At 43.9% G+C, this 18,605-nt stretch overlaps 1 protein-coding gene across 10 annotated transcripts in view; it reads right to left on the bottom strand.

The window, feature by feature from the left end:
- The window catches only part of XYLB (xylulokinase), a 114,822-nt gene that overhangs the window by 9,621 nt on the left and 86,596 nt on the right, over positions 1 to 18,605 (bottom strand). For 7 of the 10 annotated variants that reach the window (XM_083579678.1, XM_083579682.1, XM_083579684.1 and 4 more), the window contains exons 16-18: positions 14,775 to 14,833; positions 13,670 to 13,757; positions 11,593 to 11,687 (exon numbers count right to left, since the gene is read on the bottom strand). In XM_083579678.1, the coding sequence (XP_083435804.1) occupies positions 11,593 to 11,687; positions 13,670 to 13,757; positions 14,775 to 14,833 (242 nt within the window). Of the gene's footprint in view, positions 1 to 4,172; positions 4,264 to 11,592; positions 11,688 to 13,669; positions 13,758 to 14,774; positions 14,834 to 18,605 lie in introns of all 10 variants that reach the window. The other 3 variants (XM_083579685.1, XM_083579680.1, XM_083579677.1) reach the window with 2 other exon arrangements.

Raw genomic sequence — 18,605 nt, 5'->3', positions numbered from 1 at the left:
GCCTGGGAAGGATGGGCTGGGGGTAGAGACTTCTAAGCCTCAATTCTTCGCCAGCTCACTTGGAGCTCTCCGTGGTGCTGCAGCCACTGGTCCACTTTAACTCTGTGGGTACCTGATACAGACAGCCACCTGCACTTTGCAGCAAGTGGAGAAATTCTTGCAGGTCTCGCTAGGGAACGCAATGTGTTCTCAGAAAATTGTTCACATAACAAGTCAACTATTTCCAATTATTTCTATGGGGAAATTTCTAATGCGTTCCTAACCATGTAATTTTGACAGGGGGAAACCCAGGAAAACCCTCTGAAATCTTGCAAAAGGCAAACAAGGTAGGAAATAAAGCTCTCCACTAATGGTTCCTCATCATCTTGGGGAAAAGTGACAACTGGGGAGCCACAGGGTTCTGTCCTCAGCCTGTTGTTGTTCAACATCTTTATAAAAGACTTGGATGAAGAAATTGAGGGGATGTTCCTTCCTTAGAGGTTTATAAGTAGAGGTTAGATGGCCATTTCTCATGTAGGATTTAGTTGAGATTCCTGCACCACAGGGCGTTGGACTAGATTACCCTCGGGATCCCTTCCAACTCTACAATTCTATGATTCTATGATTCTAACCCCCCCCCGCCCTGTTTTTGGCAAAATGGCTGCCGTGGACGAGCAAAACACAAAGAAGTAAGGCTTGTTTAAGACTGCTTATTTGTTTACAATATTACACACAGGTCTGGCTGTTTGGATATCGGAATCTGCAGTGTGCATAGCAAGGCCTGGGTACTAATCTCTTGTGTTTTGATAACTGACTTTTCAAACAGCAAGTGTTTGGATAGTGGGATTTGCATGTAAGTACAATAATTATACTTATTATACCTTACCTTACTGTTTTATCTTTTTTGTAAATGGCTTTGAGGTTGTTGTTTTTTACAATCAAGCGATGCATAAATTTTATGAAATAATAAATAAAATTAAGTGGATTATATACAATGTTGTATACCAATTATTTCTTTTTAAGACTCTTGCATGGTTAACTGGAGTTGCTCTTTCGATCAATCAAAATGTTTTTAATCCAATTAATCTAATCAAACAAACAAACAACGAGATGTTATACCCTAGTTGCCAAGTTTCAACTCACAGAGCCCACTTGTACCTTGACCAGTATCTGTGTGGTGAGAGAAGTTGCCTGGACAGTTTAATCCCAAGTCATTACATCAATTGCAGGAAACCCAAATCTCATGGTACCTTTAAAGACTTAACAAATGTATCATGGCATAAGCTTTCATGCCCACGAAAGACAAGCAGGGTCTTCTCTGTGTTGGCATCTCTTGTATGGAATGCCTTTCCTTCTGAAGTATGAATGGTCCTGACTTTGTTTGCTTTTCAGCACCAGTTGCTAACTTCTCTTTGCCCGGGGTTTTGCAAGAGTTTAATGTGACGAGACTGTGTGCATTCTTAAATGGTATGCTTCTCTTAATCTTTATAGTTTATCTGATTCTGTTGTGTTATGAACTGGACTTTTATGTTTTTGAGGATTTTAAATGCAATCCACCTTGGGGTTGTTAATCAATGAAGGGTGTGGCTAGAAATACAGGAATAAAAATTCATGACAATAAAATCAAAGGTTAATAATCCGAACCCTTACCTACCCGCAGCAGCTGAAAATGTGAAGTCTAATTCCTTCGCATTTCAGGTAGCTGCATTCTATTGACCTTATTTTGGAAATCTCCTTCTAAGAGATTTCTGGAGTATATAGCCTTAGGCAATTAAATGGATTTATTTTTTGTAATTGATGTCCAAAGGAAATAAAGAACACTCAACGATGCGTTAAAAAGGACCCTTAGGAACATAAATTCCCTCGTCGTTACAGCAGCAAAATCTAATGCATCACAAGGAGTGATATTTTACAAAAAGTAATTATACAGGCCACCCGGAGAAGCCTGATCTTGCTGCGTGTAGCGATGCACTCAGCAGACTTCTGCATACGTGGCAGCTACCAGTGGGTAAATTAGTTTCACTTGCTACCTGTCCTTAACTGCATCTGAAGCAAGTGGGAGATACATTACAAGTCTCCACTATGGCTCCTCAGTGCATAGAAAGAGCAGGCAGTTTTCTCCATCAAGCGGTTGAGATCTGAAGGAGGAATAGGGATCTGTGAAAGCCGGGGCTCGCCCTCTTTTTGCCGCGCCAGCCAGCACGTTTTCCCACCCTCCCTCCCTCTAGGTAGGCTTCTGACTTTGCTATGGACTTCGGTCTCTCGCCGCAAGGGGCATGGTAGGAATTTTTCCCAATTGGCAATTTGCAGCCATTTGGTTTTTCGCCTACCTCGTAGCAACTCGTCACAACTCCTCGGCATTGGCGGTTAGGCCTTGGTAAGGAGGGGTTAAGAGGATGTGGGGGGGAGGAAACGCCATCACCTCCCCCCAAAAGCGAAGGGTAGTCCAATAAAGGACTCCGGGGGGCATGGCCCTGTCCGAAGCCTATGGAGGTGTGGGCCTAAGGCACGCCCCCAAGCGGTGACCCGGGGGATCTCCTAGTCGACGTGCCTCAGCAGGACTCCCCCTTTATGGAGTTAACCTTTCCCGGTCTTCAGCAAACGGGCTGGAGCCGGCTAGTCGATAGGACCAATGCCTAAGCCAATGCCTCTCATTCCTGAAATCAATAAAGTTGTGGCCTAATTTGCCCATTAACCTTAATTCTTGGTGTCCTGTGTCTTTATTTCTCCCTGGTGGGGGGCAGGAACTTGCCACGCAAATTAGGTAGATCTGCAAACCAAATGAATATCCCCACCCCCGCACCCCATAATGTGGAAGTAAGCTATCACTTCATGAAGCAGTATATTAGGGGTGGGAGGTTAAGTTGAATGCACATCTAAGTGAAGATGCTGTCTTTACTTTGCTTTCAGTGGGATACACATCCAGGCTCATCTCATTGGGGAAATTTTGGGGTTCAATACCCAATATATCCTGTGGGTTCTTCCTGGATGGCCAAGAAGATCCAGACTCAAACTGTCCATTAAACAGGATGTTTATTTGGGAATTGCAAGGGCAAGGCAACACAACCTCCAACAGCATGCAGCTGAGGGGTGACACACCAAATATGGGAAAAAAGCACAGGGAAGCAAAGGGGCAGTTATGTCCATATCTGCCAGTACTTCCTTCTACTAGCTTCCACTGGTTTAATCACAAGGAACTGTCCTTAACAGTTTTAGCAAAAACTCTTGTACGCATGTCCTTCTGTCCTTCTTTCACGGTTCTCTAAAAAAGCACAACCTTCACATTCCAACCTTTACTTGCTCAGCCTTGCTCTCACACATTTTTCAGTTTTATTATTTCTGTGACAATCCAAATGCACATCCCATTGAAAACAAAGCAGCATGGACAAACCAAGGCGTCACTTCACAGACATTTGGGTTACGTATGCAGCCCCTGATCCAGCAACTGATGATACCCATGTAAGGGGCTGGATCAGGGCATGGATGTGTGGAGGATGAAAGAGAAGAGCAAACAAAGACAGTTTTCCTCTCTTTGCCCTGACCCTCAATGAGATTTCAGTTACTTGCATTCACTGCAAAAAATAAATAAAGGCCTGCGAAGCAGCAAACAAAAGCAATAAAATCCACAAACCACCATAAAACAAAATAATAATCCATAAGAAATCAATACCAACAGGCAGTGATTGTTTTAAAACAGCAAGTCCACCTAGAGCAAAGGTTCTCTCAAGCTATTTGCCCAGTTCTGTGAATGACCCCAGCAAGGGAATTGACATAGGACTCAGCTATATTAGTAAAGAAAAAGAATTTTAAATGCGTTATAACACTGTGACACCAGATGACGCTGTAGAGTTCCATTTTTCACCAACGCGATTTCCCATTATGAGGTTTACAACACATTTTCCTGAAACACTTTTTTGATGTGTCTAGAACCTTGGTTCCCAAACAGCTCCGTTGTCGTACATTTCAGTTCCCAAACGCTGAAAACCCGGAAGTAAATGCTTCCGTTTTCGAATGTTTTTCGGAACCCAAACATGCAACGCGGCTTCCGCTGAGTGCAAGAAGCTCTTGCAACCAATGGGAAGCTGAGCCTCGGTTTTCGGACGTTTAAGAAGCTGAACAAATTTCGTTTGAGAACCGAGGTACCACTGTATTAACGTGACATTTCACCCAACAAATGGAACCACCCCACTTACTGTGAAACCTCATTCAGCTGGTAATATGCTCATTAGATGGAAGCCTTTCTCCCTCTGATGGCTCCTCCTCCTTGGACATGGCTGAAAGTCCCTCGAGGAAGCAAAACCAACATTTGAAGGAATCTTCAAATGAAGGTAAATTCACTCAACATGGTTGTCTGCCATATGGTCCTCTTTCCTTAAGTTAAACAAAGGGACAAAGGGGTGTCCCAAATGCACACTGCACAGCTGGGTGGATTGCTTCAGGGATGTATAATCTAGGGCAACCTTTTCCAAACCTGGTATCCCAGGTGGTTTAAACTACAATTCCCATCAGTCCCAGCCAGCACAGGCTGATGGGGGTTGTAGTTCAAAACATGCGGAGGAAACTAGGTTGGCCAAGGCTGGTCTAGGGGTTGAAGCGCTGCCAATCACAGGAGTCAGCGTTACAGCCCTCTGTTCCATTCTGCACATTTAAAAGGCTGCAAGCACATGCATGTAATTTGGGTAGCTCAGAGAACATGGTCTCAGCATCAGGCTATGAGTTGTTGTTTAGTCGTTTAGTCGTGTCCGACTCTTCGTGACCCCATGGACCAGAGCATGCCAGGCACTCCTGTCTTCCACTGCCTCCCACAGTTTGGTCAAACTCATGCTGGTAGCTTCAAGAACACTATCCAACCATCTCGCCCTCTGTCGTCCCCTTCTCCTTGTGCCCTCCATCTTTCCCAACATCAGGATCTTTTCCAGGGAGTCTTCTCTTCTCATGAGGTGGCCAAAGTATTGGAGCCTCAGCTTCAGGATCTGTCCTTCCAGTGAGCACTCAGGGCTGATTTCCTTAAGAATCGATAGGTTTGATCTTGCAGTCCATGGGACTCTCAAGAGTCTCCTCCAGCACCATAATTCAAAAGCATCAATTCTTCGGCGATCAGCCTTCTTTACGGTCTAGCTTTCACTTCCATACATCACTACTGGGAAAACCATAGCTTTTGAGTATACAGTATATAAGAGAGGTAGGCAGCAAGTTTAAGGCTTTGGAAGGTAATCACAAACATTTTGTATTAACAACTTCCATGCATATGCACAAAAACAGCGAGAGGCCTTGAAGCAAGTGTCATGTGCCTTAACATTGTTAGGCCGTTTTGCAGGGCATGTGGCTTGTAAAAACACCAGCGCTGTGATTATCTTCCGAGATAATCGTACTCCATTCTTGTGCCTTTTGGCTTAATTAACCAACAAGCCAAGCATCTCCGGTTTTAATAGATTGCTAAACTAGTGCTGCATTTTAATGCCGTAATAATGGATTCTTACTGTCTGTTAGCATATACTTAGTGTTATAAAATCTTCCCAGTTATTTCAGTCATGCCTACTGCTTCGGATTAATCTTCCTTTTCTAAAAGAAATGTTTTCAAATCTTCTCTTCTACCTCTTCTCCTTTTTATTATCAAATGAGGGTTGGGGGAGAAGCCTCAATAGGTTTACTGAAACAAGACACAAAGAACTTGATGGGCTCAGCTGGTCATTCAAATCCACCCTGGATGGATAATGAGCAAAAATTAATTACCATTAGATGGCTCTTTTAACAGCCTATTCATTTGTCCACTGATTTGAAGACAGAATCAGTTGCTCCAGGCCAGCTTTCCAACACCGCAACATCATCATGATAAATGAGGGCATTTGCCAAGAGTCCAGACCGCAAAGACAGACACCTCCATGTTATTAGATGAATCTCCTGTTTTGTTAAATTCTACATGGCTGGCTTTGTTCAATGTCTAGATTGCCCAATATGGCACCCAGGGGAACCACAGCACCCTCAGCCAAAACCCTTGGCACCCACCAAGGCCCCTGCTCGCGCTCTCTCTCTCTGTCTCTCCCTCTATTTTGGGTTGGTTGGGAGGGGGTTGCCTGACTTTTGGGGGGGGTACGCTTTTTGTGGTTTTTATTTGCTTTTAGAAGGTAGCTGTTTTCTTTGGGATGGTTGTCTGAGCATTGCTAGTTTTTACTCTGTGAAATGGGTACTTTGTGGTATCCAAAACAGTGTCTTACATTTCCAAATATGCCCACAGGCCCCAAAAGGCTGAAAGCCTCTGTTCCTATGCCAACAATGGTTCCTCAACCTGGCTCCCAGTTTGCTTGGAGACACAATTCAGTGTGCTGGTTTAACCTACTAAGCTCTGAGTCAGCTTTCCCAAACCAGACATTGCTAGACTGCAACTCCCATTATCCCTGACTATTGGCCATGCTGCCTAAGGCTCATGGGAGTTGTAGTCCAACAATATTTGATGGCCACCAGATTGAGGAATGCTGTTCCAAACTGTATGCAAATCAGGTATTTACCACTTTCTCCTGTGTGAACCTGTTCAACTTCTGCTATCATTTTCTAAGGTATTCCTTTGTTTGGCAATTAAACAGGTGAATACCAGAAAAGAAGACTTTGGGGGGCGGCACCCTGATTTTTCACCACCCAAGAACCAGAAGCCAACTCCAAGGCTAATATTGAGCGAATTGTAGCATAAACACTAAAGCGAAATCTGAGCAACAGGCCTCAAGCCTCAGTTACAAAACAAGAACTGCAGCATAAGCTAGCACTGTAATAAAATAAGTTTAATGGAAAAAGAACTCTCGCTTCTCTCTCTCTCTCTACTCTCCCTTGCCTTCTACCATATAATTTTAAATAGAATCTAGATGCTGTAAAAATAATCATAAAATGAAAACACATGCCCTCTTTACAATATAAATTATTATTATTATTATTATTATTATTATTAGCATTCACATTTTTATCCTTCTCTTCAGCCTCTGATTGGGAAAGAGTCGGAAGGAAGCAAGCTCATGCATTAATTCTTAGTTACAGAGATCTAGTAGTGAACAGCAGGGATGGAAAAATTTGGAGAGAAGCCAAAATTACTGGTATTTCAACAGAGGCAATGGGAGACCCTGTAGACCATTCTGTCTCTCTTAGACACAAACACACACACACACTCTTAGATGGCTCACTAGATGGACTTGAAACCAGAATCAACTCGAAAACTTCACACATGAGAGCACACTGACACTACCCAAGAATTATTAATCCATTTCCCTTTTGAAAACCCAGAACATAACCAGCCCACACAACCCCACTTGCATTGTTTCCTATTCAGTGGCTCAGTGGAACATGACTTGCAAATCTGTCAGGGGGTACAAGAAGCAAGGTTTTCCGTGCAATGAGGCATGTCGTCGCCGTCTCCAAGAAGGGATACAGGGCAGCGTGCTTCAGTTTCATTGCACTCACTCCTATTATTAAAATGTTGGTGGGGGGCAACGCAACGGAGCATTCGTAAAATTAGTCTTGATATCTACTCATGGGTGTAATTGTTTTCTCTTTCTCTTTTGCTTCAGGATTGTCTAATACCTGTGTTGTCATTTATTTGTTTTTGCTAACGCTGGGGATTTTAAAAAGCAGTCTGTGAGCTGGTTTGACAAGTGAAAAGAGGCAAGGCAGCTTCACTGGGCGAACGGCACAATGCTAGCCTACATTCCTTGGAGCAACTTCAGTGCTGAAATAAACCTTGGGTGTATATTTACATTTGATGTATGTGAACGTCTGGGTCCACAATGTCTTCAAGACACCACCCATCTATATATTGGCTTTATGTGAAACAACCTGGTGTGAAGAGAGCTTGTCACACATGGATGTTCATCATTTGATGTCTGTAGTATCGGGCGGTGACTTACCGTACTTTTTGCTCTATAAGACTCAATTTTTCGATCCTAAAAAGTAAGGGGAAATGTGTGTGCGTCTTATGGAGTGAGTGCAGGCTGCGCAGCTATCCCAGAAGCCAGAACAGCAAGAGGGATTGCTGCTTTCACTGTGCAGCAATCCCTCTTGCTGTTCTGGCTTCTGAGATTCAGAATTATTTTTTTCTTGTTTTCCTCCTCCAAAAACTGGTTGCGTCTTGTGGTCTGGTGCATCTTATAGAGCGAAAAATACGGTATACAGTGGTACCTCGGGTTACATACGCTTCAGGTTACAGACTCCGCTAACCCAGAAATAGTGCTTCAGGTTAAGAACTTTGCTTCAGGATGAGAACAGAAATTGTGCTCCGGCAGCGTAGCATTAGCTAAAGTGGTGCCTCAGGTTAAGAACGATTTCAGGTTAAGAACGGACCTCTGGAACGAATTAAGTACTTAACCTGAGGTACCACTGTATGTGTGATTGAGGTACCAGACTGGTGTGTGCCAACAGCCGCTAGACAGACACCAAGTACCTAGAGCAGACAAAGCAGGCTGCATGCAGGCATGCAACCTGGAAGTGAAGAGTGGCTTCTTTCTAGTTGCTAAGACTATAGGACTGCAGCAGACCTTGGATAGCCGACCATGTTATAGGACTGGCAATTTTGGATTCTGATGCACAGGACAAAGAGGACTGAGCTCTCTGGTGCTGGCATCCCACTGTGAATGGCTTATCCTCCTCTATTTTGACAAGCGGTCTTGGTGCTGCTGAAGGAAAAAACGGGAATCCATGCCTCACCCAAGTTCAAGGCTTCAAACCAGGAGCCCATATCTGCACACCAGAAAGCACTTCCCCATCCATTGCAAATTCTGCTCCAAAGGCAACACTTTTCAATGGAGTCAGCTTGCTCATTCAACAGCATTGAGTAATCATTTGATTTATATGCATCTGTGAATGTGCGTAGGGAGACACATACTTAATCCCCTGCGAAGGGTTTTGTTTGTGCGCATGCCCATCCACGTGTGTGTGGCTTTTTAAAAACTGTTGCTTGCATTTCTTCACATGGCAAAGATACAAATTTCATACCCTCCAAAAAAAGAAAACGTAGGGTTGTGATCAAGACAACTTCACATGAGGTTAGGCAGGTTGCTTTGCAGAGAATTCCCCAGGAAGACAGCGCTTAACCTCAGGTTGACTTTGAAGTTTATAAAAAGAACCATCACTTAAGTGAAAGCTGCTAAACTCGACAGAATGAAATCAGATGGACAGAGAGAAGCAGCCCTGTTAAAAACAGAACCAAACTGACTCATCAGATTATGAACTTCTCCTGCACTTTTCATGCTAGCACACTATATTACTGACAGGCCCTCTGGCTTTTGTGGTTTTGCAGCCATGAAGCTCACACAGGAAGCCATGCTGTCAACAAGCAGAATTGTATAGATTTCTAAAATGGGAAGGGAAGTGTTGGGGGGCCAGGGAGAATGCATTTTTAGTAAGATCTGGTCTGAGGACATCAAGGCCCCCCAAACAGAAAAAAACAGGAAAAGGAGAAAACTACATGCTATGAGAAAGCATGGGTCTGTACAAAGGATGGCAATTCTGCACCTCTCTGTAATGTATAGTACAACTTACCCTGTGTCCTGTGCATTTATCTGCCCCCTAAATCCACATTATTGGCTACTTCTGGCAGGGAAGAGCTCAGCATAATGAGCTTAGGACATAGAGTAAGTTGCTCTATACATTATACAGGGGTGAATCTGCCAGAAGCAAACCCGTGTTGGTTTGTTTTCAACGCTTAGTTTCTTACTTAAATTAAGATCTGCCTCTGGGATGGTAAGGCCATGATGTATGTAAGGCAAATTGCTCCATCCCTGCTTCTCTATGGTACAAGTTGTCAGTGCCTGGCATTGGTTGCTGCTCAAAAATGGACATGCTCCGTTTGATACCAGAAATACCAATCTGACTGCAAGGGGATTGGACTGTGTTGGAAAACAGAGAGATCATGTCAGTTCCGGTGCCTTTCCTCTTTCCTTTTAAAGCAAACACACCCACAAAGAGTCTTTTGGCACTTTAGGATTAACAGATTCAGATTCTGCATGGCAAATGTTTGGGTGGACATTGTGAAAGACTTTAAGGCAGTGATGGCCAAACTTGGTCCTCCAGCTGTTTGGGGACTACAATTCCCATCATCCCTGACCACTGGTCCTGTTAGCTAGGGATGATGGGAGTTGTAGTCCCAAAACAGCTGGAGGACCAAGTTTGGCCATCACTGCTTTAAGGTGTCTCAAGACTCTGTTATTGTGTGTATTTTACTCACACCCATGTAGTTCATTTGTGACTTGAAAGAGAAAGTGGACTATCTCCTGCAAAACTCACTTACCACACAGGCCACCATGCCAGTGTCTCTTTATAAAAACGCTTCCCATCTACAAAGGGTTTGAACTGCAGTGGTCTAGGAACCTTCCTCCTGGGAAGAGTAAACACACGATGTGTTTACTGCACAGAAAGGCAGGTCAAGAGGAGTGGCTCCAAAGCGTAGGGGCTGCAGTCGTGGGAATTTGTCCAGCCATGCTAGGGTTGGATAGCTGGTTCCCATCAGCAGCAAGCTACTCTCTGCCAGTGACTTGTAACATGCTTGGCATAATTACTTTTGTTGTTGTTGCTAATACTTGCTGCTACAGTGCATGTTAAAATTCTCAGGAGGAGGTGGCTAGCCCCCCAAGGGCTTAATTTACAGCTCCAAACCCTTGACATCTGTACACTCATGGCTAATCCCATCTAAGACGCCTTCCACCAATGGTAACATGGCACTGATTTACTAATGCAATGCAGCAAGTTGGGCATCCCAACATCAAGGTAGTTCAATGCACAACAGGTGACCACAGAGGCATATGTGGCCATAAAGCTTTACCATAACAGGAACACAGTATCCCCGAGAAGTTTATGCAGAATCTTCAGTGAAAATCAGTAGCAGTGGGCAGGTTTAGTTGAAAAAACTGCTTACCCAGTACAACCAACCCTCCCTTCTTCTGAAATGCACAACCACAGGAGACGGTTAGGTTTGAGCTCTACTGAATTCACACAGTCCAACATGCACCCAAATCCTTTGTAATGTGCAGAGGTTCATCTCCATTCAGTTTTATCCAGAAAGAGTTACTGTATTTTTTGCTCTATAAGACTTACTTCCTAAAAAGTAAGGGGAAATGTGTGTGCATCTTATGGAGCGAATGCAGGCTGTGCAGCTATCCCAGAAGCCAGAACAGCAAGAGGGATTGCTGCTTTCACTGCGCAGCGATCCCTTTTGCTGTTCTGGCTTCTGAGATTCAGAATATTTTTTTCCTTGTTTTCCTCCTCCAAAAACTAGGTGCGTCTTGTGGTCTGGTGCGTCTTATAGAGCAAAAAATACGGTGCCTGAAGGTAGAAGTTTGCCATTCATACAATACGCTTAAAACTGGTCATTCCCCCTTCCCAGGGAACTCTGGTGATTCCAAGGCAAACACTCAACCCCGAACATATTCCTTAAACAAAGGAGACTTGAAAATGACTAGCCCAGATTCACCCTATAATACTGATTTGCAGTATATCCAAAAAAAGCGATTCTTCCCGTAATAAGTTCTCTCCCCTCTATAAACATTGTAATTATCGGCCAATCTATTTTTAAAGCAGAAGGAAACAAAAAAAGGGGGGAGGGGGGAAGCCAACCAATAAAATTGCCTGAAGCCACCTCACCTGAGCCATGCCAGCTGTCGGAGTAGCAACTAATCTGGGCTCTGGTGCTAATTTTGCAACATCAGTCAAGGACACGCTTGTCTCTGCCACGAGTCCTGCAATGAGGATCACAGACCTGATCAATGAGCAGAAACAAGATGAGGGATGTGCCTGGACTCCTTGGCAAATTAATACATTGCATTGATCTTCCTTGGTCAGGTCAGCATTCAGAAGTGAAGGATAAAGGGTAAAGATCTTACATTCCAATGCACTTGGGCCTGGGCAAGCAGGGTCTCGGAGATTGAGTTTATGTCAGTCATTCAATTTGTCCCATAGAGGGCAAAGCTAGCCACAGAGTTGCAAGTTCAACAGTATCAGTAATCATTGAGGAACGCCAATAAAGTAGCAAATAGATGGGAAAATATGGAGAAGTAATAAATTCAAGGACAAAGCATGACTTAAAAAAGGAAGAGTTAGCTACAAAAAGGAAGAAATTTGGGGGCAAGGGGGGGAAATATTATCTTAGCTTTACCAATATTTTTGCTAGCTTGTCTGTCCACACATACCTGTGCTGGTCTGTTAAAGCAAACACACCTACAAAGAGTCTTTTGGCTCTTTAGGATTAACAGATTCAGATTCTTCATGGTAAATGTTTGGGTGCACATTGTGATAGACTTTAAGGCAGTGATGGCCAAACTTGGTCCTCCAGCTGTTTTGGGACTACAATTCCCATCATCCCTGACCACTGGTCCTGTTAGCTAGGGATGATGGGAGTTGTAGTCCCAATACAGCTGGAGGGTCAAGTTTGGCCATCACTGCTTTAAGGTGTCTCAAGACTCTGTTATTGTGTGTGTTTTACTCACACCCATGTAGTTCATTTGTGACCTGAAAGAGAAAGTGGACTATCTCCTGCAAAACTCACTTACCACACAGGCCACCACACCACACAGGCTTTGTAAGAATGCTATTATTTACAAAGTGGTCTAGGAACCTTCCTCCTGGGAAGAGTAAACACATCATGTGAACTTGAACAGCACATGAGTGTCTAAGTTGGCTCTCAAAATTTTATACTTATTGTTTATTCAATCTTGGTTCCACCACTATATGGGCAGGACTTCATGTTTCCCTCCTGCATTGACCCCCGCTCCTCCATGCCACAGACTACACTTCCAGCAAGTCATGCACATTTAACAAACTGCATGCTTTTGCCTTGCATCATATTACCTCTTGTGCTTCTAAGACTGGGGCATATGACAGAAGTTGGAGGTTTTGTCAAGTATACTGTAGCGGCTAGTGGGCAGACGCAGAGAAAAGAGAAAAACAGAACAACCTGGTGAGCCGCCTACCATCCAGCTCCTTCTGGTTCCAGCTGAAGTGGCACCTGCCTTACCCAACAGGCTCCATATGACTACTTAGGAACCATCTTGCCCTGAGCAGAGGGGAGAAAAGTCCAAACAGCCTTATAAAATAGGGGTAGATATATTCATGGAGGAGAGGTCTGCCAGTGACTGGCAGCTAATTAGATCTTCTAGATTCAGAGGATGGAACCCAATGTAGCACTAAGTCCCTCATTACAGCAGCACGAGGATTTCCATTTGCTCAGTGGAACTCCACCCCATCCCCCACTAAATCTGTTCTAGGGGTTCCACCAAACCTCTGGTGCAGATCTATGGAGAGTGCAGGGCGTGCGCAAGCAGAGGTGTGTGAGAGTTCCGCTACGCAAATCCTTGCACTTGACGGAACAAGGGAACCAGATGCTACCCAGAGGCAGAAGGTAAGTGAATATCAGTAGCTGGGGGACAAGAAGCAGGGAAGGTGCTTTCATGCCCTGCCTGTGGGTTCCCCGAGTCATCTGGCTGGCCATTGTGGTAAACAGGATGCTAGACTAGGCAGGACTTTAGTCTGATCCAACAGAGCTCTTCTCCTATTCCTACACAGCACGTTCAATAACCAGACTCAAGAGAGCCTTGGAAAAAGAGCAAGTAAGGACATAAGTTTAAGCTGAAGATTGGCCTGTGACAAGCACGGGAGGCAGCAACTGCAAACAAAGTTTTTGAATCCTGTTCATGCTGCTTAGAGGACTCTTTGGTTGACTTACCATGGATTGCTCTGTAAGCAGATCCTAAACAGGCTGAATTAGCAGTGTCAATAGTGTAAACTGGAGCACTGAACACATCAGACAAGACCTGAGAAGCATAAAAAGCATCTGTTACAACCAGACTGTGGGAAAGAGAGACAGTAGGCAGTTTTGTTTCCACTGCCGAGGCTTACAGAGCGGCGTTTGTTTCAAGACGGGACCTTGTACTGATAATCAGGTTTGGATAGCTAGTCGCTGAAGTTCCCGGGAACTGAATCTGGAAGGCCACATGACAAAGGAAGTTTCTGTGGCTTTTTTGAGTGTTGCCTCAAAATAATAAAGCAGGGGTATGGAACCTTTTTTCAGCCCTGAAGGCTGCATCCCATTCTGGGTAACCTTCCTGGGGCATGTGAAAACCTTCAGTGCTCCTCACATTTTCAATGACCCCCTAAGTTTCATTTCTAATAGTAAAAAACAGTCGTGAATCTCTAACATGCAGGTAGTTAATCTCCAGGTTGTGCTCAGGCCATTGTTTAAACCAGGGGTAGGCAACCTAAGGCCCAGGGGCCGGATGTGGCCCAATTGCCTTCTCAATCCGGCCTACAGATGGTCCGGGAATCAGCGTGTTTTTACATGAGTAGAATGTGTCCTTTTATTTAAAATGCATCTCTGGGTTATTTGTGGGGCCTGCCTGGTGTTTTTACATGAGCAGAATGTGTCCTTTTATTCAAAATGCATCTCTGGGTTATTTGTGGGGCATAGGAATTCATTCCCCCCCCAAAAAAATATATAGTCTGGCCCACAAGGTCTGAGGGATGGTGGACCTGCCCACGGCTGAAAAAAGGTTGCTGACCGCTGATTTAAACAATATTGATTTTCTGTGAGAGCATTCAATGGGAACATTCCTAGGTCTACAGGCTGACCCAGCCCTGCCTTACCTACAACTGTTTCTCTGCTGTTTCGCACTGTTGGCTAAAGGCCAAAACAATCATTCCTCCAATTGTATCTGTGTCTGGACTTGTAAAAAAAATATATTTGTTTGGCCCCAACTTCTGCTTGAGATCAGTCCCCTCCTGGCCCAATAGCTCAAAGGTTTGGTATCCCAAATGCAGCAATCCCAACTTACTTGTAAAATTGCTTTATTGTGGGATGCCCCTCCAGTAGCCAGGATTCTTGTCGTAGGCACTGCAAACCGAAAAGGAGAAAACAAATTAACGCAAGTATAATGTGTCCCCATTTATACTATGGTGAGTGTTTGGTTATGCTAGCTTAAATTGCACAGTTTGGTTCTGGGATCAGTGATGGAAAGCTGATTCACACAGTCCTTTGCTTGCGCAAAGTTGTCCATTCACAACAGCATGTTGTAAAACTGGAACTGGATTGTTTCACAAGAGGGGGTCCACTGCCCTGTTCTGTACATGTCACGGACTGGCTGGATGTAGAGGAGGGGTGGGAACTCCCAAGGGAAGATGCCTCAGAGCCCGGGGATTGGAGGAGGAGGGCGATGAGTGGTCAGAAGGAGAACCAGGAGCAGACTGGGAGGAGGAGGTATCAATAAAAAGGTCATCTGGAAATATCCTAACTAATAATAATAATAATAGATTTTATTTATACCCAGCCCTCCCCGGCCAAAACTGAGCTCAGAGCAGCTAACATCAAATATATAACATATTACCATAAAATCAAGCAATCAATTAAAATACATCCTGAAATCAAATCAGAATCAAAGTGAACTCTAATCAGATGGCAACCCGCAAATTAGGGATGGGCACCTTAAATGCTCACCAGGCCTATCTGTTTATACTAATCTTATATGAACCTGTGAGAAAAGTTGAGGGGCCACTTTCATGCAAGTTCTTATAAGGAGAGAGGGGGAGCCAGACTGGACCCCGGCCAAAGGCCTGGCAGAACAGCTCCATCTTGCAGGCCCTGCGGCAAGATGTCAGATTCCGCAGGGCCCTGGTCTCTTGCGACAGAGCGTTCCACCAGGAGTTGGAGGTGTAGAAGAGGCTCTCCACATCATTCCTGCTACAGGGTGAATGCCACATTCACCATGGAAAGAACGGTTAACAATACTGTGCAGCCATGGAAATAACTTTATACTGAAGCTATTTTTAAAATGTCTGCCTCAGTCTGAGTTTTCATCACGCAAATGTTAATTGGAAGGTAAGCAGCAAAGTCAATAAAATTCCTGAAAACATCCTTTTACAATGTCCACAAATGAGACATCAATTAAATTTTGGCAAACCCCAGCAATATATTAATGAAATTTGGTCCAGACATGAATCATTAGCAAAGAAGAAGGGAACAATTGATTTATTAATCAGATGTATACCCCGCCTTTCCTCCAAGGAACTCAAGGAGGTATAGAAACCCATGGCGAGACAAGAGAATCTCCCTGAAACTTTGCATCATCTTTGTTAGACAAACAGGTTGGTAGGACAAAGAGCTGCCTGCATGGGGTTTCTGAGCCCAGAATGCTTCACTTGGGTGCGGACTTTCACAATGCAGCCAACAGCTCTGCAGAGAGGAGACTTCATTCCACCGATAAATTTAATCAGATCTTCCTCTTTGGAGGATATTCAGCGATGCACAAATTGGGTTTAAAAAGCCATTAAGATCTCTGTCAATGTCAGTAAACAAATAAACCACACAGCTGAGTGATTCCTTGGAGAAAACAAGTTTCAATTATACCTGTGCACAGTGACAGAGCCCTGCCAATACTTTCAGAAACATGTCACTGAAAACCAGTGAAAAATAACTGCTAAGACCACTAGGCTTGGAGGGAAAAGGCAAGAAGAAAACACAAACACACACCCAACAAAAATTCTCAAAGCCTTGTGGTTAGGCTTTTTTATATGCCACAAACAAGGGACCGGCAAGTTGACACCGCAAGAAAACAAATGCGCAGTTGTGGGTCTGATTCTCCTTAAGTAAGACAAGGCTAGTCCAACAATTTATTACATATTTAACAAAAAATATAGACCCCTTACTCAAACTAAAGTGGTTTACTAAAAGCAAGGCACCTGAAACAGCCGCATTGCCTTCTTTTAGAAAAAGTGCACCCCACAGTTCTTTGAGATATTTCAAGGAATACTGGGGCATAATCCTCAGAATGCATTCTTATTTCATTGGCACCCCAGAAATCATTGCTTTGTCCTCTCAAAAGAAGAAATCAAAGCTGCATGTCCACTTTTTTTTACAGCTTTGATGTTGTAAGGTAAAGGGTAAAGGGACCCCTGACCATTAGGTCCAGCCATGGCCGACTCTGGGGTTGCGGCGCTCATCTCGCTTTATTGGCCAAGGGAGCCGGCGTACAGCTTCCGGTCATGTGGCCAGCATGACTAAGCCGCTTCTGGCGAACCAGAGCAGCACACAGAAACACTGTTTACCTTCCCGCTGGAGCGGTACCTATTTATCTACTTGCACTTTGATGTGCTTTTGAACTGCTAGGCTGGCAGGAGCAGAGACCGAGCAACAGGAGCTCACCCAATCGCAGGGATTTGAACCGCCGACCTTTTGATTGGCAAGTCCTAGGCTCTGTGGTTTAACCCACAGCGCTACCCGCGTCCCTTTGATGTGGTAGACATGCAAAAATAGCCAAATGATACTGGGAAATGATCTATGGAAAAGTAAAAAAGATTATAAAGATGATAATTTCCCCCCAAAACAGAGGTCTTCCTCTTAGGATTAACAAACTCCAATATCCCTAAGAAGGCACTTAATCTCTTTTCTGAATGTGACAACAGCAGCAAGAGTAATCTATGCACAAAGGTGGAAAAACCATGAAATCTCAACTAAAGAGGAGTGGCAAAATAAGCTGATAGAATATGTGGAGTTGGAGAGTATGACAACAAAAATTAGGGATCAAGAGGAGACACTGCTAAGGGAGGAGTAGAAACCCTTTGTAGAGTACTTAAAGAGGTGTAACAGTCAGATAAATTTACAAATAGGATCTGAACTGTGAGCAGCAGTAATTAGGATATTAAGTGGAGTGGAAAAGGGTGGTTAAAGAGGATATGCAGTATAACAAGGAGGAATTGCGAAACCATTGGGGGGAAGTCCAGGTGTATTAGATAGATAAAGGTTGCTAAAATTTGTATGTACTGAAATTTTGGGAAATTCTTAAACAAAAGAAGAAGAAGAAATCAAAGCTGGAAAAGTTACAGAAAAAGGCAACCAAAATGATCAAGAAACAGAGTACTTTCAATACAAAGAAAGATTAGAGCACTGGAAGATTTTAGTTGGGTTCCCCACAACACCAAATTGAAGGGATGCTTAATAGAACCTTATAAAATTATGCTTGGTGTGGAAAGAACTCCTACTCCCTTTCCCAAAATACCAGACCTTAGCGGTCTTCCAATGAAATTGATCAGCTATAGATCCAGAGCAGATAAGTATTTCTTCACGCAACGCATAATTAATGTATGGAAGTTGCTGCCACGAAATGTGATGGTCAGTAGCGTTGGTGTGTCTTGACTGATAGCCACACACACCCTAAGCATACCAGTAGACCTCATGAAATTAAGAATATAAGAATTGCCATGTTGGGTCGACCTAAGGTTCATTTAGCCCACTATGCAGTGGGTGATGGGATCGCTCATGGACTTAGCTCCACAGCTATGGACCAAAGCAAATCTTTGGGGGCTCCTATATGAAATCTACAAATCCCAATCCCTGACTCACTCCATTTTTAGATACATTATGTCCAGGGCTTTTTCCCCCAACCAGAATTCACCAAAACTCAGTTGTGGCACCTCTCAGGTGGGCACCATTGCCATTATAAGAGAACTTCAAGGGAGGTGTTCATGGTGAGTTCCAGCACCTCGTTTTCTAGAAGAATAGCATTGATTATGTCCCCTTCTGAAAACAGTGGCTAATGGGGCTGGACAGTCTCTGGATCCCCTATAATGTGAGTGCAGAATCCATATAAAATCAACCCTAGGACATCTGACAG

This window comes from Podarcis filfolensis (assembly GCF_964270895.1).
Source record: "Podarcis filfolensis genome assembly, chromosome: 12".
Taxonomy (NCBI): Eukaryota; Metazoa; Chordata; class Lepidosauria; order Squamata; family Lacertidae; genus Podarcis; species Podarcis filfolensis.
The sequence above is the reverse complement of the archived record's forward strand: the minus strand, read 5'-3'. Positions and strand labels throughout refer to the sequence as shown.